Source organism: Lutjanus erythropterus, chromosome 14 (assembly GCF_056507025.1).
Source record: "Lutjanus erythropterus isolate fLutEry1 chromosome 14, fLutEry1.hap2, whole genome shotgun sequence".
NCBI lineage: Eukaryota > Metazoa > Chordata > Actinopteri > Lutjaniformes > Lutjanidae > Lutjanus > Lutjanus erythropterus.
Window position 1 is genome coordinate 34,348,468 of NC_139330.1, and position 24,265 is coordinate 34,372,732.

Genomic DNA, 24,265 nt, shown 5'->3' on the forward strand with positions numbered 1-24,265 from the left:
CTGACATAGAACTACCTTTACTGAATCTTCAGGTCAGGAATTTCATGTACATCTGTCACTTTTTGTCTTGTTATTGTCATTTACAAATCTGTGATGAAGAGTTGTCACAGACACACACAGTGATTGGCCGCTTTTACAATGCGCGTTTTCACCCAAAAAAGGGCATAGCTGTGGGACGTGAAGTGTACCTGCTTCATCCATAGCCAAGATGTTCGTCACCATCTCCTCGTGTCCTGCCACGTACGCTACATAAGCTCCCTACGTCCAATAAAGAAAATAAACTTACAATGTGTCAAGAAATGAAACAGAAAGATGACCATACAACTCCTGAATCCAAGTTTCTTCCTTTTACCAGACTAAGATGAGTTTAATTGCCATGTTAAGTCATTATAAAACACACTTCATTTAAACTCAACAGTATAACAGTGTAGAACTCACCAAAACTGTCTTTGTCTTTCTACTGTCCCAACAGTCACCACTGTTGGTCTGGTCAAAATAAATCCTTAATTCACTGTGTTGACAATGACAGCATAGCTGATATTATTTGTCCAATCACCCAACCCTACCCAACTACACGAAACAAAACAAAGGGGAACAGAGTAAAACACAACAAAAGGAAAAAGGTCTGGCAATCAACCTTCATGCATGTACCTGGATGGCTGAGCTAACTGAGGGCTATGTGTTTACGAGGAACAGGAGGGAGAATTGACCAATAATTCTTTCAATGTTGAGTAAAGGTCAACTTTATTGTCATATAATTATCCAGTGACATTTAGTCTCTACATTTAACCCTTCCTAGTATCAGGAGCACTGGGCAGCCACTGTGCAGCCCAGGGACCAGCTCCAGTTCTAACCCAGCACCTTGCTCTGGGGATGAGGGTAACTGGGGGCAAACTCCACACAGATGAATGCCCCTGACTGAACTGGGATTCAAACTGCAGGCCTTCATGCTGTAAAGAGAAAATGCTAACCACTGGGCCACCGTGCCGCTCAGTGATGCTGGATATGATGATGAGGTTTGTTAGGATGTGAACACTGACATACATAAAGATGGACAACATGACAGCTCCAGAACATCTTGGTTGCCCCCTGCTGGCTGGCTGCAGTAAAGCCCATTAACCCCACCCCCTCCATGTTAGCAGATGGAAAATGGGCCAAACTAAAACATCAAAACACACAACAAATAATTTCTCCTGACGATGGTTTCTGTCATTTTAGGTATTTCTTATCATGCAGAAGTTTGCTCAAGTGTTCATTTTTCTGATCAGTTTGGTTTTAATTAGTTATTTGATGATATAAAAAGCAGGCTTCATGACTTCTATACCACAGCTGCAACTCTGATCACTACTGAGCAGAATCTGGCACCAACATCACCAGCACAAGAAGGCTGAGCTTGTATCTGGGATATATCGGCTTCATTTTGTACAGTGGGAGGAAATGGAGACACGTCACCCATCTTTATTGACATACACTATTTATGTATGTGAGAATTGTAATAATGCAAACTGGAAAATGCCATTTAGTGGTGCTTCACTTTCCATGTTCTGCTCTTCTGCCTTTCTTAATCTCTGCCAGAGGTTCAGGGTGTCTGATGATACTGTGTTGTTCGTGTGTTGTTGAGCTTTATGAGGCTCAAGCTGCAGAAAGCTACGCAGAGCGCCCTTAAAAACAACTCTTAAAAACTTTTAATGACTCTTAAATCTGAATCTCACAGAGAAGACCGGGCTGAAAGAGATGAAACTGTTGATACGCTGTGAACTGGCTGGAAAATGTGGATTTCACATTCCTCTTGTCTTTTTATGATGCAGATATTCAGGACGAAGCCCAGGCATGTTGAAATCTACTCTGAAATAAGAACCATGTCAGAAACCCTATCAGTCAGTTCTGTCTGTTTTATTCCACACCTCACGTAGAGAGGAGATACACAAAGGTCTGCTGTGGAACTCATCAAAACTGAGAACAGTGAAGCTCCATGTGATGAAGGTGTTGTCCAACGCAGCTTTTTTGGGATGGAAAATTCTGTGTGTGTGTGTGTGTGTGTGTGTGTGTGTGTGCGTGCGTGCATGTGTGTGTGTGCGTGCATCCGTGTGCGTTCCTGCATGCGTGCAGTTGAGACCACGCTGACCAGATTTCCTGTTTTTGTGGAAAGAAAATGGCCAAACAGACATTTATAATTTTCACTCATTCTCCCTCTCTCTACACTCTCAGAAATAAAGTTCTTAACTAGAACCATAAAGGGTTCTCCAGGTTGTTCCCATAGGTGAACCTATGGTGCCTTCTGCCTTCCTGGCAGAACAATTTGTAAAGGTTCCACTTGGAAATCCTATCAGAGCTCCTACAACCCAACATAAAGGGTTATACCCAGAACCATCTGTGAAAGGTTCCATCAATAACTGCCTATGAGAGGTTCTACAGAGAACCCTTCCATGGTTGTAGTGGTTCCACCCAGAACCCTCTCTGTGGGTTCTATCCAGAGCCTGTCAACATTCTGAGGGTGCTAACAAGAACCATTTTATATTCCATAGGTTTTATCAAGAACACACACAGAGGGTTCTACAGAGAACCTTTTCATATTCCAAGGGTTTTATCCAGGACCCACCCAGGGGGTTCAGCCGAGAACCTTTTATATTACAAGAATTTTAGAACCCATCCAAGGAGTTCTACAGAGAACTTTTTTATATTCCAAGGGTGGTCTTATCTAGAACACACTTAGGGCATTCTACAAGAACCTTTTTAAATTCAAAGAATTTTATCTAGAACACTCTAAGGGAGTATTACAGAAAACCTTTTTACATTCCAGTGGTTTATCTAGAACACATTCAGGGGGTTCTGAAGAGAACCATTTTATATTCCAAGGGTTTTATCTAGAACATGCTCAGGGGGTTCTACACAGCACCTTTATACATTCCAGTGGTTTTATCTAGAACCCACTCAAGAGTTCTACCAACAACCTTTTCTATTCTCCAAGGGTTTTATCTATATACAGGGGGGTTCTACTGAGAACCTTTTTAAATTATGGTACAAAGAACCCTTGACAAAAGAGTTCTTCAACAAGCTTTCATGAACTTTCCAAAAAGGTTCTTAAGATGAACAGGGTCCTAATGGAACTCTTAGTCTCATAAAGAACCCGTTACAAACCCTTCCTTCAAAAAAAGAGTTATCCAGAAGGGGAATGGTTCTGGGTAGAACCTCAGTCCTTCGGGTAGGGCCCTTTGGCGCCCTTATTTCTGAGAGTGTAACACACACACACACACACACACACACACACACACACGCGCACACAGTGTAATTACACAGTCTGTTGCCGCTGTGCTGCAGGTAATTTATGAGCAGCTGATGTTAAAATCATTGGTCCCCTGTGTGTGCATGTTAACAGTGAGCTAGCTGCAGGGTTCCCACCATGGTCCCAGCCTCCATGACAGTAAAAACAAACACGGCGCACATGTACACGATGATTACAGGAGCCAGTGATCAGACAGAGATCTGACAGCAGCTGCCGGAGCCACTGAAAATTCCAAATGGGGAAGAGGAAAATGTCTAAACTTGCAGCCAAGTGTCACTTAAGGACAAAAAAATATGGAAACCTGCCTGTTAGCTCTTTACATTTCCACCATCCAAGCTGAAATCTGCCCTGATGAAGGCACAAAAACAAAAACTCTAATTGGCCCGAGCAAATACCACAAACTTTAGTATTACTTGCAGGGATTTTGGAATGTATTACATTGTACAGCTGTTATGTATTTAAATGGCATAAGCACTACAGTACAAACTTTGTGGGTGTCTCTTTGTGGATTTCTCCACCTACTACCTAAAAACTTTGCATCTAGGCGTGGATCAGTAGCTTACATCCTGCCTCACACAGTTTGTGTGAGTTGTGTGCCTGATTTGTGTTCTTGTCAGCTCGCTTTGGGTCATCTTGTCACTTTTTGAACAAGCTTCAAGCAAAGATAAACATCAACTTACAAAGATAAAAAGTTTTACTCCTTGTCCTGCTGGCACCGCTGCAACAGTGATTAACATTAATTAAGAGTCATGTCAAATGACTTCTACCAGACTGAATTCTTAAATAGACTATCATATATTATTATTATACTGGAACATAGGACTAAACAATTAATCGCAATTGCAATAAAATAGCAATATTGAGATATAAGAAATAGATATGAGAAAACAGCATTATAAGGAGGTACTATAGAGCTGCAGAGACATCCTGACCTAAACATCTTGTTTTCCAGATGAAAGAAAAGATGTTTGTATGGTTCAGACCTCAAAAATATCACTACATCATGATTTTAATAGGGTTTTTTGAGTGAACATGAAAATTTTAATGCAAAACTCATCATTTCCACTAATCGTCTCACATATCATAATTTCTGTCAAAACAATCGCAATATGACTTTTTTTTACCAAAGTCCTCAGGCCTGTAGTACTAAATACAGTAATACAGTAGCCTACTTTTCTCCCACATTGATTGATGCATTAATTTCAAAGTGGTGGATAAACTGAGTTAACTTGGGTGTATCCTCACGACACACAGTGTACTCACAACACAAATCTGCAGCTGAAGGCAAAACAATCAGCACCACAATGTGCAACCAAGGGCTGAGATGCTAACAAAATGCTGCCATAGACTGTAGGGGAGAATCGCAGGATTCATAGTCTGACTCAGCAGATGCACACAGCTGGTATAAGTCTGCAACTGTTCACTTGTTTCAAGGGGCTTGCTGCGTCTGCTATCTATGTTTTCAAAGTCCTCCTCCGGGCTGCAACCCACACGCTGAAAACGGCAAATTAGCGCCTGGGACGCTAATGGTACAAATGTAAACAAGCTAACGGCCGTTAGCTTATCTCTTCCAGTGATGTAGTCATTTTAATACCAGAGCTCACCTCCTGATGGGGAAATGTTCCACTAAAACAAGTTCCCCCTCAGCACTATTTTGCAGGAGCATCATCACTGCATCCTGCATCTCACAAGACATTTGTGATTGATTTAAAGAAAAGCAAACACGGCAGGGTGTGTTTTTCCCCTACAGCAGAATGAGTATGTGTGGAGCCAGACCTTTCTCCAGTGCTGAGCGCTGTGGAGAGACATCTAGCTATGTGAGACTACTTTAATTATAATGTAACACATGTAACACACACTTTCTCTTGATGTAAATGTCATAATGATGTCATCACATCAGCATGTGGCCAATGTACTTCTAAACATCCCCAAGAAATAGCACCAGGTTTTGTCCTCTCTGCAGGAAATGGTGCATGGAAAACCAGTTTAACACAAATTAATTAAAAATGAACCTCCAGGGGTATTTTTCAAATACAGCCACCTGCATGTATCTGTCCTTCATCAGTTAGTATAGTTCTCACATGTCATGCATGTTAGCTTTGGTCTGTAAGAAACGCCAAAGCATGGGTGTGTCCAGCAGCTCATTTGTAACACAAGGTCAGTGCACAATTACACAATGTCTCCACAAAAAAAAAAATGCACTGTTCTAGCTGACAGGCCACTCTGTTCAGTCAGATGTCATTCAATTACATCCTAAATCAGATAAGGGTTGTGTAGTATTTTTAACAGCTTCCATCAATTAAATTTGCTAACTATGTAGGTGGAATCAATGTACTGCCAACAAGGAAGGAGACAAATGTGTCTGATCGTGTCAACATCCAGTAAGTTTTAATAATATCATGTTTTATGCATCATGGCAGAACCTTTTATCAAAGGTCCACTTGGAAACCTTAAGCTCAACCAAGCACCCAACATAAGGGGTTATAACTAGAACCATCTATGAAAGGTTTCACCTGGAACCCCCTATGAGATGTTCTAAAGGAAAATACTTCTATTGTGAAATGGTTCCACCCAGAACCCTTTCTGTGGGTTCACTTCAGAAGCTTTCCACCTACTAAGGGTGATAACAAGAATCCTTTCAAAGGTCTCATATTGAACCCACCCATGGTGTTCAACTGTGAACCCTTCTAAGGGTTTTAAATAAAACTCTTCGAGGGTTTCTACCAAGAACCCTTTGATATCCCAAGGGTTTTATCGAGAGCCCATCCCAGGGGGTTCTACCGAGAACTCTTTGATATTTCAACAGTTTTATCTGGAACCAACCCAAGGGATTCTATTGAGAACCCTTTTCTTTTATATTCCAAGGGTTTTATCTAGAACCCAACAAGAGGGTTCTACTGAGAACTTTTTTATATAACAGGCATTTTATCTAGAACCCAACATGGGGCTTCTACTGAGAACCCTTTTACAGGTGCAAAGAACCCTAGAGGAAAGAGTTCTTCAAGGATTTCAACCATTTTTGAAGAATGCTTTCTTCCAAAAAGGGTTCTTACAAGTCTTACAAAGAACCATTGACTGGCTCAAATGGTTCTGGATATAACTTGGGTTGAGGAACTGCAGTTTCTGGCATGTGTTGGCTTCACTTTTCAACCCTGGAGGTTGCAGCTTGATTTCAGCACGTATAATGATCATTTTACCACCCGATGTCTAACGATGAGGGACAGATATATTGACAGACTCATTGTTGGTCTGTCTCAGTGTACCTTCTCTCACCTTGATGTTCTTGCAGAAATGATGAGGTGAAGTACTCTGATATTTCCAACTATTTAATTGAAAGATAATCCTTTAACCTAACAGATCAAAACCAGCCTTTCATGCTTTGTTAACTTCAACTTTAAAGTTTGTCTGGACAGATTAGAGACTGCAACTTTGACATACTGGGTGCCCAGATCCCACTACTGATACCTCTCTCTGATGTCATGGTTTTTCAGTTCAGGAGCTTATTAAAAATTACTTCTGGGTTCTTTACCCTGTTGGTAGTGAATCCCGCTACACAGCAGCTTTTAGGCATTTTTCTGATGTTCTTTGGTGGATGGAAATGACAAGGAGGCACCTGCACGCAATACAAAGTCAACAGAGATGAATTGTTTTCCACTTGACTTAATTGCCCTCTGTCTGTACCTCATGCTGTAAATGGGAGCATCATATCATGGTTGATGTAATGGCAGTGTTTGCATCAGAATACACTGAAACAATAAAAATACAAAGTGAAACAGAGTGTGGACTGTGAAGTGCAGGAAAAAATGACACTACTACTTTTTTTTCCACCACAGATGATCTTTTATTTGAGAGGCACTCTGCTGCGTTGGTGTTTAGGTCTGTTCAGGTCTGCTAACTTTTGGATCAGGCCTGATTTGTCTCTCTGTGTTCTGACCCTTTCTGACTGCGCTTCAGTTCCATTCAGATTGTTTGTGCATGTCAGGTTTTTCCATGGGACATTCTGGACTCTTTTGAATCAGGTCCAAACTTTGAAACCTTCACTGTGGATCACAAATCACTGACAGTCTGAGATACAAACAGTGTGTGTCATGACAAACCTGCAGGTTTGTACCTCTGCTTTGGAGGAGGTGGTGACACTGCATGGAGGGATGGTGGCTCGGCTTGGGATAAAGGCTATAAGGCTACCCAGAGGAAATATTTGTTTGTCTTATGAGACATAAATGAGATTCTTATACTGAAGCCTCATCTGTTTCTTATAAACCTCCCCTTAGGAGAAAAAAAGGAGCAAAACAAAAGCAGGAGATTTTTTGCCGAAACAAATTTAAGATCAGTGCACTGAGACAAAAAACAGAACATTTTAAGATCCTGAATTGGGCTCAAATTAGTCTTGGGATGAGACAAAACAAAAGTTGCAGGTTGCAGACCCCTGAGGTAGACAAGGACGAGATCTTATTTTGAACTTTTCCTTTCCTCTGGCTAAAGCTAATCCAGGGTTCAACATTAACCAAAATAGTTACTCTGTGGCTGTCGTATACTACATTTGTTCCACTAACATCCTGATTCCTTTGCACCTTTAGGTTCAACATTCTCTGAACACAGCAATGAGTATTTCTCACCAACTAGCCTCAGATATGTCGGGGCTACTGAGGTCTGGCTTTAGTGAGCCTCTAAAACCGCTAACGTGATCCTTACAGAAACACAAAAGGTGTCTAGAATCTGATATATCAAAGGGTGTAATGTACTGTGGTGTGTGTCGTCTGTTTCCTCAACTTGCCGAGAAGTCTAGCTTATTTTTCGTCTGAAACAATGCCTTCAGGAAACACCACATCACAGTTCATGGGAAAGTGAACAATACAAGTGTCACAGTTAAGGAAAACTGTGTTAAGTTGTTTTCAAGGGACAGGTTATCCCCCCAAATTTTGGAGATATTGGCCGTAGATAAGTCTTCCTTTTCTCAAATATGCTAAGACTAGATGACCCTAAAAAAAAAAACTTTTTTTTTCATAAATTATGACCTGGTTACTCAAAATGATCCACAGACCTTGCTGTGAACTACTTTCTTCCTGCAGCAGAATCAACCAGAACTACTTTCTTTCTGCTAGAAAGATCCTACATGAAACTGCTCACAACAAGGTCTGTGGATTATCTTGAGTAACCGGATCATAATTTCTGGAAACAGACACTAGTTTTGAACTTTTCAAATGTATTTTTTGATGCTTTGAGCACCGCAATCTGAGTGTTATTTAGTCCCATTATATTGGAGAGAAGGCAGACTTCTCTATGGTCGATATCTCCAAAACTCTGAAACTCACACCAAAACTATCTGGATAAATAGCTCTACAGGTGAGGGGAAAATGTGTATTTTCAATTTTGGAGTGAACGGCCCCTTTAAATTGCATTTTCTGTTTAACATAAGTTTACATGGGATGCCAAAAATGTACATTGGCCACCAAAGTTAGGGGCTTGATCACCACCCTTAGTCCAGTTAAGACATTCCTTTTTCATCAGTACACAGTAAAATGTGTTGGGGGAGCGTTCCCCTTGGAAGCCCAGTATTCATAATGTCATAAATCTACTGAGCCCTCCGACAGGCAACACCATTCTCCAGCCCTGACCTGACTCACCTTTCAGTTGCCTTTAAATTCTACACTCAGCCAAGCAGAGAGCAGATATTCAGCGGTTGTGTGACCTGCACTTACACTGCATCTGCTCAGGTTAAACTGGCTCGATAGGCAACTTCATCTGAATGTCACGACCTGCTCAGTGGTCCAGATACCAGCACTGTATATCAGGTTCCACTCCACTCACCAACATCCACTAGTTAGCAGCCCTGCAGGTATGAGAAACATTCCATGAAATATGTCCTTTGACCTGTCCGACCACAGAGAGGAAAATGGTTTCACAGTCAAAGTGTGTGAGGTTGTCAGAGTGCAGGAAAGTCCATGATACTGAGAAGACTCAACAGAACCAAACACACAAACACACTCCACACAGGTTATTCACTTCTGTCTGAAGATACTCCACTCCCACTTTTCACAGTGCTGAGTCTTTCTCAGGGGGGATATCTTAAAGGGATCGTTCACCCAAAAACAAAAATTCAGTCATTATCTACTCACCCTCATGCCGATTGAAGGTCAGGTTTAGTTTTTTAGTCCACAAAACACTGCTGGAGTTTCACAGAAGAACAGTGTTGCAGAATCTCCCAAATGATGTAAGTGATTGTATCATTCAAACATAAAAAAGCTACCAAAAAACCCAGAATAAAGTGCTTTCTTACTGCTTGTCTGGTGTAATCCAAGTCTCCTAAAGCCCCAACAAGCTGTTCATTTGCACCTTCACATTGTTACACCACACACACACAATTCATATGGTGTGAACAAGCATATGAACATGGCTCCAAGCTAAGGATCTACAGTGAAGGTTCAGGCCAAAAACATGGTGGAAATGACTGGATTACACCAGACGAGCAGTATGGAGCCATTTATGTTTGGTTTTTTGTTGTTGTTTTTTTTCCAAAAACTGGTCACCTCCATTGTTTGGGAGATTGCTCTCCTATGAAAACTCCAGCAGTGTTTTGTGTACAAAAAAAACCTAAACCTGACCTCCAATCAGCATGAGGGTGAGTGATGACTGAATTTTCATTTTTGGGTGAACTGTGAATATTTTTTTACTGGAATTGTTTCAAGCTTCACATTTTATTATATTATATTATATTACATTATATTATATTATATTCACTCATTCTTGAGAATTGTGACAAACCTGTATTTTGAGGGGTTTAGATTTTTGCTCTTCAATTATGCTGGAAAATATATTTTAACAATCAAACTCTTGGCTATTAAACCTTGTCACGGGTCATCCTCCTAGTAATTACATTTTTTATTGAATATAGACAATAACTAAACTTAAAAACTCAATAATTAATATGCTTATTATAACAAATATTCACATAAATATCTAATAGGATAAAATGATGAGGTGATGACATATTATATCCAAAAGGTCAAAGGTCAACTTCACTGTGACATCATAATGTTCAGCTCTTTATCAATCCTCTGTCCTCTGTAAAAATAGTCTCTAAGTGAAGACACCATGTTTCTCACTCTCACTATAGTGGTATTCTGTATTAAATTCCTTCAAAGTCTATGATTCTGAACAGACATGAATGTAAACTGTAGTTTGACTGGTTGGTGGAGACAAACAACTGTGAGGCAGTAATTCTATTTTCTGACTTCTCTGTTTTATACGACCACTGACAGCAGACTTCTCACTCTTCTTAACGTTAGTAGCCACAAGTGATCGACTGCTTCAGTTTGAAATCTCCTTTCAGCTTGGGACAATGTATTTGGAGGTTGTGTTAATGCTGGCAGAACTTTGTAAATCTCAGGCAAGTGTGGTGGTATTGCAGTAGGTGCTTCACCATCTGTTGCCTGGCAGGGATCTGTGTGACCTCTTCTCACTCCACTATTTCAGTCTCCTAACTGCAGACTTTGCAAGCACTGCCAGTCCACACTAACATCAAGCTAGAAGTACATTCAGATCACGTGGTTAATATTGTGTGGGAACTGTCGGCTGCAGCCAGCGTCTCAAAAGTATTTGGCAAACAGTTTGGTGGAAGCGTGGAGCTCGGCACAATAGATGACATTCTTCACTAAAGGATGTTTACAGTATGTTCACTTACAGATGTCCAGATTTGGTGTTGGATTTGTGAGAAACCTGCCAGTCCCTGACCATTGTTCACCCGTCCCTAGTGTAGTGTAATTAAACATCTTTTGTCCCGCTTTACACGTTTACATGACATCTACGTTTCCCAGAAAGTCACTTTAGTGGTCAGATCTTCCATGAGTTAATGCTCCATTACAGATGGGGCCAGTCAGAGCCTTGGAGCAGACACTGTCCTGGCTCTGAACCCTCTAAACGTGCCACGCTCTCAGCACGCTGGCTCAAACATGCAACAGCATGTCTTCACCATTAAAAACTGAGGAGGAAAAATAGGCCGGCACGTAGGAAAATCTTACTCCGCTCCGCAAAGTCAAGAAAAGGTTGTGGAGTTTAATATCATTAGGAGTTCTGTCAGGAGAGCTGCAGCTCGTTCTCCTGATGGTGCTGTGAGGAACTGTTCCTCTGATGATCAGATCTCTGCCCTCCCTCCGTCTGAAGCATCTGCACTCATCCCTCCTCCTCTCCCACAAACCCCACTGCTCACACTCTCTCTGAGTATTTCTCACTGAGCCGTGAAGTCTTGTTAAACTGCTCTGCTGTGGAATCGCTCTGACTCACTGGCTTAGCAACAATACACACACACCACAACACTCTGCTAGTCAAACAGGCTGCTTTTTCTTTTTAATTTGATATTTGATATTTGACATAAAGCCTCCACGTCCAATTTTCTCCATTCTGGTATGCAAAATCAGGCTAAATGCCAGCACCAGAGCCCTTTTGTCTTTTTCACTTGAAATTGAGTGGAACAAACAAATTACAGACATTCATACACACACATTCTTTTGAAGCTTGTGTATATTTTAACTTGTTGTTCTACAAGTCTGCTGAAGTTGTGTTGTGCAGTTTAACAACAGTGACTAAGAAACAGGATTATATGCAAACTGGTCGTCTTCTGTTTCACTGATGTTGTCAACATCAGCACCAATCCAGTACATCATGTCAGTGCAATATTTCCATAGACCAGTCTGGGTTGTGCGCCAAAGTAAACAAGTCATATGGCAGCAATTACACTGTAATGTAGGGGAGAGTGGGGTACCACGGACCGGTTTTTACGTTGTCCTCAAGGAGAAGGAAAAATGAGATGGACGTAGAATGAAAGCATTTACCCTGACTTCAGAAGGTCTTTTATAGGGCTGAACTATTTCTGAAGCATAATATTTAATTTAAAATGGTAGTTTGACACACATTTTGCATGTAGCTCATATAGAGGTATTTCAAAATTGCCACAGGTCACATTTTGATTTCAAAAAAATTTTGATTAATTGTTCAGCCCAAGTCTTTTGTCAGTTGAAATGATAAGATTTCATCTATGACAGAGGGCCTTGAAAATATGACTTTGGAAAAAAAAGAAAGACCACCTGTGGCTCAACTTGCCCCATGCTAGGGGAAGTTGCTCCAAGTCTGTGGTTAAATTGAAGCGTCTGGGGCTAAACTGACCGTCTGAGCCTAATTTAAAAAATAATCTTAAGTAATTGAATAATACATTTTCCTATTACAATTAGTCATATTTCTTTTTTTAAGCTAACTTAAACAACATAAAAATCAAAAAGTAAAGATTATAGCAACATTATTATGTCAGATTTTGTATGTTTTACAATTTGCCGTCCTGTTTCAGAGTGCAATTCACTTAAAAACCGCTGTCATAAACATGGACAGCTGTGTACATGCTTTTGTTATGATTACATTAGTTATGATCATAATCTAGACAGCCACTAACTGCAGCTTCCAGTGTCCTCTTTGGTCTCTAGAGGCTGAGCCAGGCTCACTTGCCCACTCGCCTGGCTCCGGTTCTGGTACCCATGCCAACGCCACTCTCTGCCAGCGTTGGTCAAACAATCCTAAATCCTAATGCTAATGAAAAAGGGGTGTTGAGCCCCAGTTGGCTTTTTTCTTGTCTGTGTATGGATGGTAGCTTTACTGCAGTGTTTAAGAAGCCAACCTAGTTATGAAATACTACATTAAAATACCATATTATGCTTCAGAAACTTAATGTCAGAACCTTATAATGGTTTTAAATTGAACCACCAGCTCAGTTTGCCCCACATTTTAGGAAAAAACAGCCTAGTTTTGCAAAGCTGGCTAATCTTGCTAAGCTAAAATATTTCACATTTTATACACTGACAAATCACCGACATGTCTGCTACACGTACATTATCTATCATGTATCTATCACACCATCACAGCCTGAAATGATGGATTCTTCCTGAATTTATGGTCACATGTGCAGCTTCCTGGAAACAAGGTGCTGGTCAACTTACCCACTTCATCATCTTACCCCACTCTCCCCTATATGAGGGAATTTACCTTTAACCACTTTTGCCAAGAAATGTGTTCAGGAGATGCTGTAAAAACTGTTACAACTTGTATCTATAGTCATTAAAATTCCATTGAAATGAGGATATGGTCTAAATGAGTTTTAATAGACAGCTAAACGTCTTCATTATTAAACTGTTCCAACAATAAAACCTCAGCTTTGCAAAAACTAGAATTACCACCTCTCAAGTTGCCATTTACATCCATGTCTGTCCAGACTCATATAATATATGTAGTGTAGTATTAAGTGTTTTTTAAGTGCATTTTTTGGTGAAATGGAAGTTAACGCTATATTGACGTGTGATTCTAGTGAATCATTTCCAGGTAGAAACATGCTGTCTTCACTTAGAGACTATTTTTACAGAGGAGGACAGAGGACTGAAAGACAGCTGGACATTATGATGTCACAGTGAAGTTGACCTATAACCTTTTGTATATAAAATGTCATCATTTTACCCTGTCAGACATTTGTGTGAAATTGTGTCATAATTAGCTCAGCAAGTTATGTTTTGTGAGGTCAGGGTGACTTTTGACCACTACATTCTAATCAGTTCACCCATGCATCCAAGTGGACTTTTGTGCCAAAGAAATTCCCTCAAGACCTTGAGATATCACATTCATAAGATTGGGACAGACAGAAAGACGGAGGGACAGATGGATGGACAGCCTGAAAACATAATGCCTCCAGACCTGACTGTCAACGGCATGAAAAACTGAAACCAAAATCTATAAACTTCTCCTTCATGAAATTAGTTTTTAATTTATCTCCATTAAATCCCTATCAATAGGTGCAAACAATAATGCCTCTGCCAACTGCACAGAGCAGGGGTCTTCAGCTTTTTCTGACCAGGGATCCCTCAGCTGATAGAGAGACAGAGCAGGTGGCCACCTACTACTTATATTCAATTGAATATTTTCGTGTCTTTTCTTGTTTGCACTTGCGGGTACAACATCACCACCACCAGTCAAAGAAAACCCAACAGAGAGTCTTTGTCAGATGTTGTTACACCAAAAGCCTTCAGTGGTTCTTGTCAGTGTGTGGAACTCAACTGTAGGGATGAACAGCATTCCTACCAAAGACAACCCCTCCAAAATTTCCCATAGTTCAGCTGGGCTGAGATGTGGTGACTGTGACAGCCATAGCATACGCCTCAAATCATTTTGATACTCATCAAAGCATCCAGAGAGGCCTCAGCCACAAGCTCTCACGCAACCAGACGTGTCAACCACATCCCCAAGTTAACCAGTCTGTCTGTGTCGAGCATTTGTTTGAAAGTAAAACCGAAAGAAGCAAAAGTGTCCACCACAACTGTAAGATCCAAACCCACTACACAGGCGACATGAGGTACGACACAAATGGAGACACGTGGGGATTTCCTCTCCTTTGTGGCAAAATGTGCAGAGAATAGTTCAGCAGTCCCACTGGTGAAAACTGCACATGTGTGTTTCCTGACTGGCAGCCATGGCTGTCAGATGTATTATTGTTTTAAACTGAGTGGTTTTTGGACTTTTTCCCCCCTGTGCCTCTTGGGCTACATACTGTGGATTAGTGCCCTAACCATCAAATCAACAGTCAGAAAAGACACAGCTAATGCAGAGCTGGAAAAACTACTGCAACCTGCTCTCTGTGTTCTGGTGAAACAAAAACAAATCATTCAGTCTTTTCAGTATTTTAATATAGAGGTGACAAAAGTGTATATGACACAGTAGAATTACACAGTAAGGCAGTAAAGATGCCAAAACAACAACGATTGGATATCAATCTGTAAATCTCACCCACTTAAAGTGGGATTTTACAGGGTTAGTGTGTGTCATGCGGTTGTTGATGGAAAGATATACAGATGGATGGGTGTGTTCAAGGGTTGCTGGATTATTCTATTTTTATAGAAAGCAATAACAAAATTTGCCTCTTCTTATTCAAGTATAATATTCAGGTTTCACGTGGAGGAAAGCGCTCCAGAGGGTCATCAACACGGCCCAGAAGATCGTCGGCTGCCCTCTCCTCACTCCACAAGAACTGCACGGTTCTCACTGTCTCAAAAAAGCCATGAACATTATAAAGGACACTTCGCACCCTGGTCACTTCCTGTTTGAACTTTGCCATCAGGCAGACGGTACAGATCAGTCAGAACAAGGACAAATAGACTCAGAGACAATTTCTACCCCACAGCAATAACCACACTCAATAAAACCAAAACATAATACATGCTGCTTGTACAATAAGGGTCGTGAAATTTCACAGATGACAGAAGGTATGATTGTGTGTTTGTTTTTTATATCTTATTTATTTGACACTATTTATTTAGATATTTACTTTGCCCCTTTCTAATTTTTATACGACTAAATGACGCACTGACTGGTTGGGTATTTGAATTTCTTTGTACATGTTACAATGACAATAAAGATATTCTGATTCTGATTCTGATGTAGAGGCTGATATTATCAGCCTGATACTGGCTTTTTACAGTCTCTTTTGTTTTTTTAGCTTTATAGGCAGGGATTTATGTTTATTTGAATCGTATTTCATTATTCAGGTTTTATATATACATTTTTTTATAGTTATTTATAATTATTAAAAACATATAATATCTACTGTTTCAGTGTCTGATGTCATTTTTGGAGGATAAAGTTTATTGTTAAATTGTAAAATATCCTGCCTCCATTATATATCATTGCTACAATCAACACTTTTTAAGGATCAGAGCAAAAAAATGTCTGCCTGTATATATTCTATATTCTATATGTTATATCCTGTGTAAAGAATATTCTGTACATTGATTTTTTTTCATACTTTAATACTGGTATTGGCATCTGCCCCAAAAATCCAGTATCAGTCAGGTCCTAATCACTTGTAACCATTAGATTAAAAAGTCTTCACACTGATCAACACATCAGCAATGAAGTTACGAATAAATCACTCTTCAGTACTTTATTAGGCTTTTTATTTATTTCTTTTATTGCTAGCTGCAGACTGTGTGTGTGTGTGTGTGTGTGTGTGTGTGTGTGTGTGTGTGTGTGTGTGTGTGTGTGTGTGTGTGTGTGTGTGTGTGTGTCATTGTTTTGTTTTGGCAACTTCACTGCCATGTTTCACTTCCTTTGACTCAGAAGAAACTAATATGAACTGTTGCAAGTTCTAGCTAGTGACATCCTGTCAGGACACTCTTTCTCTGTCTCTCTCTCTCTCTCTGCTTTCTCTGCCTCCACAAATACGTGTGTGTGTGTGTGTGTGTGTGTGTGTGTGTGTGTGTGTGTGTGTGTGTGTGTGTGTGTGTGTGTGTGTGTGTGTGTGTAGATCAGATATAAGACGCCTCTGCAGCAGACCCATGTGTTTACTTCAAACACGGTTTCTAACATCTGGAAGAAAGTTGACCTCACATATAATGACTGATATTTACTGTGGCATTGTGCTGAATTACTTTTAGTTCCAACAAGATTCTTGAAAATGATTCATACAGCAGTTATAAACAGCATTTATAAACAGCAGTTATTCCAGGCTCTGTGAAAAAATATTAATAATAAAAACAGAACTAATAAAATAGTTGCCAGATGAGGGTGAAATATACAGCATGTAATATTTACTGGAAGTGAAAAGAATTGCTCAACCCTATCTCTACCACTTCTTTCTTTCACTGATGTGTGTGTTGATACAATCTTGAATTGTGTTTCTCTCGTTCTTGAGAATTGTGACAAAAATGTATTTTGAGGGGGATTTGACTTTGACTCTTCACTGATGCTGGAAAATGTATTTTTAAAGATCGAACTCTTGGCTATTGAACACTGTAACGGGCCAACCCCCTGGTGATTACATTTCCATCTCTGTCAGATGGAAAATCTGACCAAGTTGACAAAATGTTGCTTTTTTTTCATTTCACAGCCATTTTATTTTTAAAGTGTCTCAGAGTTCTCTTAATATTAATCAAATACACATTTTTAAACCATAATTCTTATTCAGCTTTGATTTAGAAGGGCTACAGAGTTGACATGTTGTTGACATTTGTCAAAAGAAAGAAAGTTTACCAGTTCTTGAACAGTATTCCTGTCTTTTTTAAACCAGGAAGTGAGACAGGGGTCCTTGATTAAATCATGTTTTTGTTGACAGAAATCTGGGACACAACTTTAAATGGCCAACATTTTCATAAAAAAATATTTTTAGAACAAAGTAGATTGTAGTGTTGTAACAGATTTTTAATTGTTTGAAGTTGTGAGTTCTTGTCTGGGACAAGGCCATTTCCTGGTGCAGAGCAAGTTAAGAAATTAAAAAAAAATTAAAACAAATCAAGACATTTCATGAATGATATATATTTCATATATATAAATCCTTAAAGAATACATATTCACACACACAAATAAATGAAATGAGAATGGGTGCTTTATGATGTTGGAGGGAAAGGTGATACACCAGAGGAATCTCAGAAAACTACAATAACCATCTTTCCTTCCACAGGAATGTTTCCATGGCTGTTATAGACCAAATTTCCTCGGCCATCACTTTTCCTTTGTTAGTTTTTGACAAATCTCTAAACTCCCAGCATACCTCACCCTTAATTACTTTTTTTTTAAACTTTGGACCACTCCTTCTTTTCCACATCACAGGTCCACGCTGCCTGCTATCCCACAATGCCCTGGAAAAGATTCATTCATGTTGCACAGGGTTGGACATCTCCTCGCACCGCATCACAGTCAGCGAGTCTAAAAAAAGCCTTAAGAGTACAACTGGCGGGTTAAACTCAGCGTCTGCTGTGGTTAAACACAGGACGGACAGGAAACAGGGCTCACACCTTGCTGGTGTGGCTCTGGTTAGTGTCAGGGTTGCTATTAGCCACCATTTCTCACTAGAAGTCCAAGTTTCATGTAAGCTCTCTGGAGCCGTCAGCTGTGACTTAACATGTGAAATGTCCTAAAAGAGACAGAATACTTATAAACACTGTGAAAAATTCTACACAGAGCTGTTTTTACCACACAACTGCAGGTATTAACTTGTTGTGGATGAGACAGAGGCCTATAAAGCTGCTGGGGTCAGCTGTGGGATCTGCAGCAAAGTAATCCCAGCATCCATTCTGATAGGCCACCATGAAAACATAACACAGGGTGAGTCAGTGGCATGTTCTCAGCCCGTCCACACTCAGTGAATTAGGAGCAAACTGCAGTTTTAAGGGGAAATTTTGGCATTTTTCATGTGGATGTTCAGTCACTGTTGATAGGAAACGTTGTCAGTTGAAGCAGTACATTCCTCAGTGTGTGCTATATTGACCAAAAAGTTCTGCTGCAAAATTTGATCTTTTTTTTTCTGCATTCACGCTGATGTCATTGTAATGTCAGGAAGAACTACAGGCGATGTCATCTTGGATTTTTCTCCTCCTCCTCTGGGCAGCCAGGAGACATGCTAGGTGAGTATTTTTCTCACCTAATGCTGTTCTGACCAACAAATAATAGCTATAGGATATAGATGCTTTTACACTTTGTAAACATTGAGACAGATGCAAGCGCATTTTGGCAATGGAAGTACAGCGGACCACAACAGCTTGTCAATGGGCCGCTGCAAACACGAGCAGGTTTGATCGCGTCCTCAGTCCAGTCAACATATTTAATAGCTTGCAGCTGTAGACGCCACTGGTTACTTTGAAACAGTCACAATCCTGTTGGACCTTTGAACAACTGATATCGATGCTGAAGAATCATTTACTCAACAAACAGACATTTTGGTGATTTTGGTGCCGGTGAAATGTTTAATTCAACCTTTGCAGCTTGATAACTTGTCTGGATGATGGGGGAGACCGACACTTCTGTTGCTGAAATGTGCGATGATGTTGGCTGCAAAAGGGTCTATAAGGTGGTGATACCCAACAACAAGGGCATGGGCACCAAAAGCTTGTACACAGTGCATTCTGGTACATGTAGGCAGCTTTCTTGGTCAACAGAACACACATTAAGAAATGTATTATTTCAGTTAACTTCATTTACCATCAGCACTGACTGGACATCCACATGAAATGTGGTGAATGTTTTCTTTATAGACCAAGTGTGTAGGAAATAGCGCATGTATTCTTGATAATAATATAATAATAATATTCTTGATATTCTTATATTCTTTAGGGATTTATATATATATGAAATACATGTAATTTATGAAATGTTTTAGTTCACTTCATTTAAAAAAAAGCAGCCTTGTCCCAGGCAAGAATTCACACATTTAAACAATTTAAAAATGTGTTAAAATCTGTAAAAATCTAAAACTAACAATACCTACTGATAGCATAGGTTTAAAATGTGCTGTTATAACCATTTTAGTTTTAAAATCATGTTTTTATGAAACTGTTGGCCCTTTAAAGTCATATCCCAGATTTCTGTCAACAGTCTGTTGGCATGACAATGGTTAGCTATACCGTAAGGACCCCCGTCACACTTCCTGGTTTAAAAAAGGCGGGAATCCTGCTTAAGCACTGGTAAACTTTGTGTTTTATCTCCCCCCTGCTGAAGAATCTATGATGGCAGCAAAACACACAAAAAAAGCATGAGTTGATATTGAGAGCCAGTGTTTGGTTTGTCCATTCTGGGTTACTGTAGAAACATGGCGGTGCAACATGGCGGCCTCCATGGAAGAGGACTTCATACTTCTACACCTCTACTACAAATTTTTACTCCACTACATTTGTCTGACAGCTTTAGTTACTAGTTACTTTTCAGATTACAGTTTTTCCCTATCCAGTGAAACCCATTATTCCCAGATGAGGTACTTGTGAATGTTTGTGGTAACTGAAGGATTAAATGTTCCTCTGCTGGTTGAGAAAGTTCTCCTTCTTAAACTAAATAAACTCTTTAAAAACCCTCATGGACCAGTTAAAAAATGCTCCGTCACAAAGCTGAAAAAAGGCTGTTTTTCTTGATCCCATTAAAGTTGACTTTTTGGAGATATGTAGTTCTCATAGGTCAACCACACTACAAACATAAGATGATCTTATAGACCATGATGCATTGCTGTAAATTAAACTAGCTCACTAGTACTGAAGTAATGACTGATAAAAGAAAAAGTACAATTTTAACTTTTTTTACTCAAGTAAAAGTGAAAAAGTCTTTTATGTCTTTTTACATCATGTTACGTCTTTTGTTTTCTTACATCTCTTTTGTCTTGTTATGTTGTTTATGTTATTTTTGTCTTCTTACTTCTTTTTTGTCCTGTTGAGTTTTGTTGTGTCTTTTTCATCTTGTTAGTGTTCCATCTTGTCTCTTCTTCTTGTATGTTGTTATTTGTCTTGTCTTGTCTCGTCCCAGGTTGAGCGTCCCTCACTAGTTTGTCTCATCTTTTTACACCTTTCTTTGTCTTGTTACATCTTTTTGTCATATTAAGCCTTTTACATTGTTTTTTTTTAAATCTTCTTGCAACTTTTTCATCTTGTTGCATTTTTTATGTTGTCTTACGTCTTTTTCGTCTTGTTACGTCTTTTTGTCTTATTGTACCTTTTAGGCTGTGTTTTGTCAATGTAAGTATTTTACGTTGTTTTTCGTATTATTAGATCTTTTCATCTTATGTCCTTTTTTCGTCTTGTTACCTCTGTCATGAGTGATATGCACTGATGGATAAACCAAGAAATCATCTTTTCTATGTGTTATTGTTCTATCCAATTAAGGTGAAATCCGTCTTGATGATGGAAGGTGGAGGACAAAATAATGATGCAAAATAACAGTAATCAATAATTCTCCTCAAATGCATTAAAACTAAAGTAACAAGCCTGTTTTGAAAATGTAAGGAGTAGAAAGTACAGATATTTGTGTTAAAATGTTGGAAGTAAAGGTAAAAAGTTGAAACCACCTCACACACCAGACTGTGACCCGCAGTGCACTGCAGCATGGCTGACAGGTCATATGTTCAGAGTCATCTCTCTGATTAACAGGATTTACACTAAACAATATTCTGTGCACCAGACCCCACCGTTTCTGTTTTAAACAAAGATAAGACTTCACGGTTCACTTGCAATTTTGGCTGCAGGGCGCGCACAGTTATCCCTGCCTGAACCCTGTGTCAAAAATCAGACACTTTAGGATTTCTTTGCTCACCAGCCAACGCTCACACTTGTTATAAATTAACTTCCATCCTGCTGAATTGGTTTGGAGTCATCCTTCATTCGGCTTGTATTCCAAAACAAACAGTGATCTCACTTAAAGGATTAGTTTCAGTTTTTTTTTCCACAGCTTCACCCGCTCCCAACAACTTCACACCATGGGGAGAGACCGCAAAACCCAGACTGAGATTTTATTTTAAAAACTTAACTTACAGCTACTTCCTCATGTACTGTACATGAGGTGTGGTGAGGACACATGAAGTCATCAGTGTATCATTTACAGTCACTTTGTCTGGACTCGTACCGCTGCAGTGAACAGACACCAAAGAAACGCTGGAAAACTGTGAAAGTCTTCGCAAACTTTTTACAGTTTTCCCTCCAGCTGCTGCAGCAGTTACCACCCAGCACGATACGAGCTGACGGCAGCGGACACACGAGCGGATCGTTAGTGCAACAAAGTTTGACACATGTTGATCGTTACTTTTATATTTAACAAAGTTAGTGGACCTACCTGTTAGCAGCACGGTGGGCAGCAGAAAGCAATAGAAGAGCCAGACAACCACCTGAAGATCCATGTCAGCGCGGATCGATACTCACTCCGATAATCAACAGATGGATCAATAACTACCATAGATCCGGGCGGAGACGCCGGCCCGCTGGTTTAAACGGCTCCATCGGAGCTGATTGATTAAACGTGACAGAGGAATCGATCCATTATTCCGATATCCGCTCATGATCTCCCATCAAAAAGACAAAAAACAAAACTTCTGAGGAAAAGTGCAGAAGTTGAAACAAAAGTTTCCAATAGTCGATAGTATTGATCTCCTCTGTGTTGACGCGCAGCTGCAGCAGATCGACTCGTCTCAGTGAAGCTATCGGCGAGAAAGAAAAGGGTTTGTAGCATGTGTTCCTGTGGAGGGGCCCAGTCTGAAGTAACAGTGTTGTAGGTGGAAAATGTGATTCACAGGCAGTCAGTCTGAAGGGCGTTCATAGAGGAGCTATTCACTGACTGACTGACTGCTGCTGCTGCTGACTGCTGGTCACCTCCCTGCTGCTGCTGCTGCTGCTGCTGCAAATACACACTATTACTCCAACTTCACTGCACAGCCTGATTATCTGCTCTACTGTTTACTCTCTGTGTTTAATCACACAGTTTATAAGTGTATAAGGTGTGAGCTCACTCAGCAAAGAAATCCATAAAAAATAATTACACGTGTTATATTTGGAGCAGTGCTGACATGGGTCAAACTTTCTGGCGTGTTCAGGCTGTGGATTTGCATTTCTGACGTGACTACGTCAATCGATGCTGGCGCCACAAATAGGTCCTGCCTGCGCTGACAACAAATTAAATGTCATTGTTGTGTCAGTGGCGCCCTCTAGTGGAATAAGAAACACTGTAAAAAAAAAATTATGTTATGTTATATTATATATATGGCGCCAGTGAAGGCAACAGTGTAAGTGGTTGGTGGAGGAGTACTTTAAAATCTGTACTCAACTACAAGAATTGTTACATTGCTAAAATATTACTCATTTACAAAGTACTGGTGTTAGAAATATACTTAAGTATATCTAAGTATATTAAGTATAAAGTATTTGTCACATGAACTACTCAGAGTATTAGTTACTTTTAACTGTTGATGTCACGGTCACCTCTCCAAACTAGCATTGTAAATTTTGTTTTCCTGAACCAATAGTTGAAAATGCTAACAATTGATTAATCATTAATAATTTATAAGATAAATAACACATTTTATTTTCCTTATTTTCATTTTTTTTGTTTGTTTGTTTGTTTCTGGGTTTTGTTTTGTTTGTTTTTTTGTTTTGGGTTTTTTTTCTTCCTATTTTTTTTATTTTTCTTTTGTCTTTTTTCATTTTAAGTCAAAGTGTAATTGTCCTTATTTAACAAATGGCTCTGCAGACAAAACAATATCAAATGAGGCACAGTTACTTCTATGACTATTGATTAAACATCAATGAATACATTTCTAATTGGTTAAATTCTTAATGGCAATAAATTGATTAATGGTTAATCGTTAACATCCTTACTCCAAATGTTTGCTGCCACACCATTTTGTTTTGTTTTTCAGTTGTATGTCTTTCTTTTCATTGGCTCGTTTCTGATCAGATCACCTGATTGGCTACTAAAATGCAGATGAAAGGTTTGGATATTAATTCAAATTGTACTCAGTACTCAACTATGATTTTGAAAGTAACTAAGTAGATTACATGATGATTAAGTACAAGTAAAAGTACAGACTTGAAAATCTACTCATAAAAGTACAAGTACCCCAAAAAACTCATCAGTCAGTCATTTGATTATTTGTAATTAGTTACTCTCACCCCTGGTGTTACGTGTGTTTTTATCATATATATGCAAGGACATTTCTGCCAATGTGATGAAAAAAGTCCTGCAAGTTTTTATAATGAGAATTTTGAAAATAATAATAAAACTCACTCAGTCAATATTTTGAGAGAACTTGTCGTTGTTTTGGGACATTAATCCTGCATACATATGATGTCGGAATAATTGGAAAAATGACTTCCCGGCTGTGAAAATCCATGTGAACACCCCCTCAAGTTGGAGCAACAGCTCAAAAAGTCAGAAAATTTTGTTACATGAGTTTCATGTTGACATAATACATAAAGAAATTTGGGAAATGAAAATAAATGTTTGGTTGTATTTATTCATTTATTGCATATAAATTTTTTGTGCATGTATAATTAAGTAAAACTGCTTCAAAAATGGACCGTCTAAAATATTTGTCTAAAGTTTCTTTCATGTCAGCTTTTCTTTTCTTGGACATTGTGGTTGGTAACTTCTATTAAAATTACAAGCTACAACCACTCTGCCAGTGCTGGAGATGTCTAGTTGATACTGAGTCACTATCTA

The 24,265-nt window shown here is 39.4% G+C and overlaps 1 protein-coding gene across 1 annotated transcript in view; it reads right to left on the reverse strand.

The window, feature by feature from the left end:
* piezo1 (piezo type mechanosensitive ion channel component 1 (Er blood group)) overlaps positions 1–22,412 on the reverse strand; it is a 112,132-nt gene extending 89,720 nt beyond the window's left edge. Inside the window, exon 1 of the mRNA XM_084735178.1 lies at positions 21,887–22,412. Within this exon, the coding sequence (XP_084591304.1) occupies positions 21,887–21,950 (64 nt within the window). The 5' untranslated portion in view covers positions 21,951–22,412. The remainder of the gene's footprint in view (positions 1–21,886) is intronic.
* Between the last annotated feature and the right edge of the window lie 1,853 nt (positions 22,413–24,265).